This window comes from Abramis brama, assembly GCF_963993115.1.
Source record: "Abramis brama genome assembly, chromosome: 9".
Lineage (NCBI taxonomy): Eukaryota > Metazoa > Chordata > Actinopteri > Cypriniformes > Leuciscidae > Abramis > Abramis brama.
Genome location: NC_139971.1, coordinates 44,950,946 through 44,958,453, shown reverse-complemented (window position 1 = coordinate 44,958,453; position 7,508 = coordinate 44,950,946). Strand labels below are relative to the sequence as shown.

Below are 7,508 nucleotides of genomic sequence, written 5' to 3'. Positions count from 1 at the left end.
TCACTTTAATTTTACTGAACAACAACAAGACAAACCGCGAGGATTTACATAAACACGAGAGAGAAATGTTCCGGATGAAAACGCGCTGTTTCTCCGCCAGGGGGCGCCGCTCATATAATGCGAGGAACCTAACATACACTTATTTACAGGATATATCAAATATGCGCTTTTTGTTTGTAAGAACTTCTTTAAACAATTAGGAAAATAAACTAAAATGAGCCTGGACACCATAAGAATTTATATTGTAAACATTTATAATGCTTAATTTTGAGGCGCATGGCAGTTGCATATTAAAGTGTTTGTTTTGTGAAGATATATGTGGAATGTAGATCTGAATCCATGAGGAATAAACGGATCAGCCATGGGAAATTAGCAGAAGGGAAACTACATTAATCTGAATAATTAGAAAAAGGTTATATTTTATTGTGTGTGTTTTGTTCATGAAATAAACATAATGGTAACACTTTACAATAACGTCACATTAGTTAACGCGCACTGACTAAAATTAACTAACAATGAGTCAGAGTTATTATTAATCTTTGCTAACTTTATTTAATAAAAACACTGTTTATTTTTTGTTAAGGTCCATTAAATAATGTTAACAGACACAACTTTTATTTGTTTAAAAGAAGTCAAAAGAAAAACCAAGATTCATCAATTTTAAATATCAGCCTTTTTTTAGCCATTTATAAAAAATTCCATTCTCGGATGGCAAAGGAAAATCAGGAAGCACAAAAATATCCTGTGCCACCCACGCTGGGCGGGGCTTGAGCAGGATAAGGATCCGGCTCTGTGATTGGCCGGGTGTGGCTTCCGCTGGCCTGCTGTGTTTATATAGCCAATCAGCGCGCAGTAGAGGGTAGTGTCTGAGCCGTCGCGAGCGCTCGAGTTTCTCTTGGTGGAAGATCGCGAGGAAGCGCCATCGTCCAGCTTTCATTCAGCGTCATGGAGGACTCGAGTAGTTGACATTTCCTTTAACCTTCTCTTTTCACGCTTTCCTTCGTACGGTCATCGGTCCGTAAGCGGTGTTATCCACGACTTTCTCTTGCGCGTCTGTCTCAGTTTGAGGATGAAGCTCATCATCGGCATCGGAGGGTGAGTGAGTGGAGCGCGTGCTCGATGCAGACCGCATGGTGCGCGCGACCTCTCGTTTTATTTGGGAAACAAATCACCATAGCAACCGCATTTCCCGCCAGAGTGCTACCTATCAAAAAGACGTTACAAAGATTCTGAGGCGTTATTAATTAATTAATTCACACAGCTAAAATCAGCGGCATGAAATAATAACGTTTGGAACGTCTTTTTGATTACAGTTACTTCCAAAAAAAAAGGTAACTGAAAAATCGCCAGACGGTACGATTACTTCGGTAAAATAATGTAACGTTACTTGATTCCATTGTGAGCGTGTGACACGCAGTTCGTGTTATTTATGTGTTGTGTTTATAATATTTTTATGGTTTTAACATCTGTCCGAAAGGCTACAGGTGAAAATTAGCCATTTGTGTAATACTGTAAAGTAAAAATAATAAACTTTGTTATGTAGCGCTTTTAAAGCAGCTTCTCAAGGCACTTTATATAATAAAACTAACAGAATAAAATACAAACCATACAAGAAATCGTTACAAAATAGTTCTAATCATCAAGACAAATCTAACCTAAAACAATGAGTAAAGAGAATAATGTGCTGTGTGTGTTTCAGGGTCACTAACGGCGGTAAAACGACGCTGACGGACGGCCTGATCAAGAGTCTGCCGAACTGCTGTGTGGTTCATCAGGACGACTTCTTCAAGGTCAGTGTGAGCAGAAACAGCTTCACGTTCACGTTCAGCTCCAGGGCCGGGCAACCACAGCTTCATTACCTTACATTTCCATTTCAGTTGGCTTCGATAACGCGATTAATTCACGTTTTAAACTTTTTAATGACATAATTGACTCCCAATTCGTTTTTTGAGATATACTATAGTGCGTGCATTTATCAAAACGCTCCTCTAGAGTTATTTTTCTATCGAGTTTATGGCTTTAAATGTGGCATTACGTGACATTATTGTTCTCAGGGTTCGTACAAGGTGCTTAAAGTACTTGAATTTGACTTTTTGAGATTTAAGTCCTGGAAAACCCTGGAAAAAAGCCATATTTACGAAGAGGGACTTGAAAAGTGCTTGACTTATTTTAATACAATGTATAGTAGTAAATTTAAAAAAATTGAAAACGCACAAATACAGTCTTTTCACGCAAAATTTGCACTGCAGCCTGTGTGGAAAAAACACCCATCAGACCTTTGCTGGATAAGTACGCCAACATTACAATATAAAATATTATTTATTGAACAATAATAGCCATTATAAACTTTGCATTTAATATATTATTAAATACGCTGTAAGTTGTATTTTTGATACCGTATATCTGTAATTTGAGTTTTAAAAAAATCCTTAAATACTAAAGATATTGTATTTATTGATATTGTATATTGTAAAGTTATTGTATACAAAAGATATCGAACCCTGTTTACTGACGTCTTTCGGCGGTTGAAACTCTGATTGATTTCAGGAAGTTGTTCTGTATCTTTCAACATTCCTTCTGATGTTCATCATGTTCATTTGCTGCTGTAACTAGTAGTAAAGAGGAACAGCTGATCGGTTCAACATTAAAGAGACACAAACACACATTTACTGACTGAACTTCATCTTGAAACTGACAGGATTTGACAGCTGAGACTTTCATATCAAAACTATCGACGTTTATTGCGATTATGGGACGACAGGAGCTACGAATTAAGTTTAGTGAAGTTTTATTCGTTGGTCGACTGAACGCCGCATCTGAAAGCTCTGTTCTCGAAGCGTACGGCTCCTCGCGTTGACCCAGCCCTGGTCAGCTGACCCGCAGGCTAGGCTAGCGCTGGTGATGATCAGATCCACACGAGTGCGTCTCATTGGTGTATGTTTCAGCCCCAAGATGAGATTGAAGTTGATGACGATGGCTTTAAGCAGTACGATGGTAAGCCAAGGGCTTGTGCGTGTGGTTCTGCATGTTCATTTTAAGCGATGCGTGTGCGGCGCGCTCACACGTGTGTGTGTGTGTGTGTGTGTGTGCGCAGTCATCAGCGCTCTGGACATGGACGCCATGATGAGCACCATCACTGCATGGCAGCAGAACCCGGTGAAGTTCGAGAGATCTCACGGCGTCAACAACAGCCTGGACTCCGAGATCCTTCCACGCTCCCGAGACGACGTTCACATCCTGATCGTGGAGGGGTTCCTGCTCTACACCTACGGGTGAGTGACACACACACACACACACACACACACCCCCGACCCTGAGCGAAGCTCTAACCGAACGCCTCTCTCTTCTGCAGACCTTTGATCGATGTGTTCGACCAACGATACTTTATTTCCATTCCATACGAAGAGTGCAAAAAGAGGAGGAGGTGAGTGTCAGCGTGTGTGTGTTTGAAGAAGGTAAGAGGAGGAGGTGAGTGTCAGCGTGTGTGTGTTTGAAGAAGGTTCAACACACACCTGATCTCACTGTGTGTGTGTGTGTGTGTGTGTCAGCTCAAGGAACTATGCCGTGCCGGACCCCCCCGGTCTCTTCGACGGACACGTCTGGCCCATGTACGTCAAACATACTAAGATCATGGAAGAATCAGGAGTTGATGTTGGTGAGTGTCGCGCCTTCAGGCTTTTTGTCTATATTCTGGTATATTGCTTGTATGATTGTTTTTATGCGATAAGAAGACATGCACATAAAATACACTTGTGGCAAATAATTACGACATAAAAAGTCAAAATTGACATACTAAGTCAAAATTATTACATAAAAGTTGATATAACTTCTTGTAATTATGACAGAAAGTTGAAATTATGATGGTGAAATTGACATAAAAGTTGAAATTACAAACTAAGCTGAAATAAGTAATTATGATTTAAAAAAATATGACAAATTAAGTTGAAATTATGACATTGACAAAAATGTTAAATGACATAAAATGTCATAATTATGACATAAAAAGTAGCTATTGACATACTAAGTCAACTATGTCATAATTATGACAAAAAGTCAAAATTATTACATAAAAGTTGATATTATGTTAAGTTGTAATAAATAAAAAAAAGACACAAAGTCAGAATTATGAAAAGTTGAAAGTGACAATTTAAATTACAAACTAAGCTGAAATGAATGAAACGTCGGAGTCAAGAGTGTATATATACAGTGAGGAAAATAAGTATTTGAACACCCTGCTATTTTGCAAGTTCTCCCACTTGGAAATCATGGAGGGGTCTGAAATTGTCATCGTAGGTGCATGTCCACTGTGAGAGACATAATCTAAAAAAAAAAATCCAGAAATCACAATGTATGATTTTTTAACTATTTATTTGTATGATACAGCTGCAAATAAGTATTTGAACACCTGAGAAAATCAATGTTAATATTTGGTACAGTAGCCTTTGTTTGAAATTACAGAGGTCAAACGTTTCCTGTAGTTTTTCACCAGGTTTGCACACACTGCAGGAGGGATTTTGGCCCACTCCTCCACACAGATCTTCTCTAGATCAGTCAGGTTTCTGGGCTGTCGCTGAGAAACACGGAGTTTGAGCTCCCTCCAAAGATTCTCTATTGGGTTTAGGTCTGGAGACTGGCTAGGCCACGCCAGAACCTTGATATGCTTCTTACAGAGCCACTCCTTGGTTATCCTGGCTGTGTGCTTCGGGTCATTGTCATGTTGGAAGACCCAGCCTCGACCCATCTTCAATGCTCTAACTGAGGGAAGGAGGTTGTTCCCCAAAATCTCGCAATACATGGCCCCGGTCATCCTCTCCTTAATACAGTGCAGTCGCCCTGTCCCATGTGCAGAAAAACACCCCCAAAGCATGATGCTACCACCCCCATGCTTCACAGTAGGGATGGTGTTCTTGGGATGGTACTCATCATTCTTCTTCCTCCAAACACGTTTAGTGGAATTATGACCAAAAAGTTCTATTTTGGTCTCATCTGACCACATGACTTTCTCCCATGACTCCTCTGGATCATCCAAATGGTCATTGGCAAACTTAAGACGGGCCTTGACATGTGCTGGTTTAAGCAGGGGAACCTTCCGTGCCATGCATGATTTCAAACCATGACGTCTTAGTGTATTACCAACAGTAACCTTGGAAACGGTGGTCCCAGCTCTTTTCAGGTCATTGACCAGCTCCTCCCGTGTAGTTCTGGGCTGATTTCTCACCTTTCTTAGGATCATTGAGACCCCACGAGGTGAGATCTTGCATGGAGCCCCAGTCCGAGGGAGATTGACAGTCATGTTTAGCTTCTTCCATTTTCTAATGATTGCTCCAACAGTGGACCTTTTTTCACCAAGCTGCTTGGCAATTTCCCCGTAGCCCTTTCCAGCCTTGTGGAGGTGTACAATTTTGTCTCTAGTGTCTTTGGACAGCTCTTTGGTCTTGGCCATGTTAGTAGTTGGATTCTTACTGATTGTATGGGGTGGACAGGTGCCTTTATGCAGCTAACGACCTCAAACAGGTGCATCTAATTTAGGATAATAAATGGAGTGGAGGTGGACATTTTAAAGGCAGACTAACAGGTCTTTGAGGGTCAGAATTCTAGCTGATAGACAGGTGTTCAAATACTTATTTGCAGCTGTATCATACAAATAAATTGTTAAAAAATCATATATTGTGATTTCTGGATTTTTTTTTTTAGATTATGTCTCTCACAGTGGACATGCACCTACGATGACAATTTCAGACCCCTCCATGATTTCCAAGTGGGAGAACTTGCAAAATAGCAGGGTGTTCAAATACTTATTTTCCTCACTGTATATATATTCACATTGCAGAAACGTTCACTTTTATCACTGCTATTCTGCACCAGGAAGTGATGATCTTGAACACGTGTGATGGTTTATTCAGTGTTTTGTGTGCTACTCCTGCTGAACTCGCTCATCTGATGAGAGTCCGCACTGATGGAGTGTTTATTAGATGTGTGTGTGTGTGTGTGTGTGTGTGTGTGTGTGCTACTCCTGCTGAACTCGCTCATCTGATGAGAGTCCGCACTGATGGAGTGTTTATTAGACGTGTGTGTGTGTGTGTGTGTGTGCGCTACTCCTGCTGAACTCGCTCATCTGATGAGAGTCCGCACTGATGGAGTGTTTATTAGACGTGTGTGTGTTCTGTGTTTCAGTGCAACTTGACGGAACCATGTCTAAGGAGCGGCTTTATAACCTCGTGTTCGGAAACATCCTGAACCGCATCCAGCAGGAGCGGCCCTGAGCAGCGGTACATGACCTTTAACCCTGGAGCGCTGTCGAGACAGAGCTCTGTTACTGTCATCACTGCACACACTCACTCCAGACATTACTCAGACTCCAGTAGTCCACTAGTGTGAGTGAGGAGAGCAGAATAAAGTAAACCGTGACATATTATACCCAGAAACTCTTCACACAGAGACTACCAGTGACATTATAAACATGATTCGGACACTTTGAGCTGATCATGTTCTGCTGAAGTGTGTTTTCTTTAATTGCTAATGCTCTTTTTACACACAGACTGAACTAAACACAATGAAGCATTGCTTGGTGATTGGTTGAGCTAAACTGGTATTATCTAATAGTGTAGTTAAATTTAACAGCTGACAGATATTCAACATAAATCATGTGTGAGACAGTCTAACAGAAGGACGGACAAAACCAGGCAAATATCAGCGAGTTCATCACTCTTGAGTTCTGCTCATATTTTATTACCTTTTTCTAAACTATAGCGAATAAACTGATAATGTGAGAAATGTTGGTGTCTGAATAATGTTGGTTTGACTGAGTTTGAGTTGTGGCGAACATAAACCCCAGACCTGTTCTAGATCATAATCTGATCATGTGACGTGTGTGTGTTTCTGCTCTCTGATCATGTGACCTCTGTGTGTGTGTGTGTGTGTGTGTGTGTTTCTGCTCTCTGATCATGTGACGTGTGTGTTTCTGATCATGTGATGTGTGTGTGTGTGTTTCAGGTGTGATGGGCCTCTGCAGGAGAAGCGCTCGTCTCGACTCCCGCCACAGCGTTTACTCCAGTGCTGTTGTTTTTAATCAGTTTTATATCCTCTGTATTTATTGCTTCAGGGCGTTATAAAGCGTTATAAAGCTCGTCTGAGTCGAGTCAGGACTGAGGCTCTCCTATGCATGGTTGCAGATACAAGCACAAACTAATAAATGAAGCTCCTGCAACTCCGTCGTGTGTGTGTCTTTCATGCAAACACTACATTACACATGTCCAAACCCAGAAGAACGTTCATCTTCACTGTAATGAAACGCTGGCGTGACAGCATGAGCTGACGTGTGTCAGACGCTCATTATAATGGGATAATTAGTATATTCTGCTTTATTCTGGTCAGCCGAAGCGGATCCGTGAATAGAGCCGGTCAGGAACAGCACTGGGAATGAGTCTGTTCCCTCCAGATGTGGAGGCTGTGACGTGTGTGTGTTTACGTCGGTCAGTGAGAGCAGAGCTGTCATTATGGTTTCAGTC

General features: G+C 41.2%; 2 protein-coding genes across 2 annotated transcripts in view; one reads left to right on the top strand and one right to left on the bottom strand.

The window, feature by feature from the left end:
- Positions 1 to 14, bottom strand: part of LOC311090012 (CDC42 small effector protein 2-like) — an 11,801-nt gene extending 11,787 nt beyond the window's left edge. Inside the window, exon 1 of the mRNA XM_084125112.1 lies at positions 1 to 14. This exon is cut by the window's left edge and continues 138 nt beyond it. The gene's annotated coding sequence lies outside the window, so the exon portion shown is untranslated.
- Positions 15 to 849: 835 nt separating this feature from the next.
- On the top strand, positions 850 to 7,207 carry mibp2 (muscle-specific beta 1 integrin binding protein 2). The gene is made up of 8 exons (XM_084123605.1): positions 850 to 1,095; positions 1,700 to 1,790; positions 2,946 to 2,994; positions 3,095 to 3,272; positions 3,353 to 3,424; positions 3,549 to 3,655; positions 6,175 to 6,269; positions 6,994 to 7,207. Exons 1-7 carry the CDS (start codon positions 1,070 to 1,072, stop codon positions 6,261 to 6,263), a joined length of 612 nt encoding a protein of 203 aa, XP_083979731.1. The 5' UTR covers positions 850 to 1,069; the 3' UTR covers positions 6,264 to 6,269; positions 6,994 to 7,207.
- Positions 7,208 to 7,508: the final 301 nt, after the last annotated feature.

Bases quoted from the DNA above. Each gene is read 5' to 3' on its own strand.
- mibp2 (XM_084123605.1), top strand. From the start codon at position 1,070: ATGAAGCTCATCATCGGCATCGGAGG. The intron at 1,791-2,945 runs GTCAGTGTGAGC...TGTATGTTTCAG, and splicing joins ATCAGGACGACTTCTTCAAG to CCCCAAGATGAGATTGAAGT. The intron at 3,273-3,352 runs GTGAGTGACACA...TCTCTTCTGCAG, and splicing joins TTCCTGCTCTACACCTACGG to ACCTTTGATCGATGTGTTCG.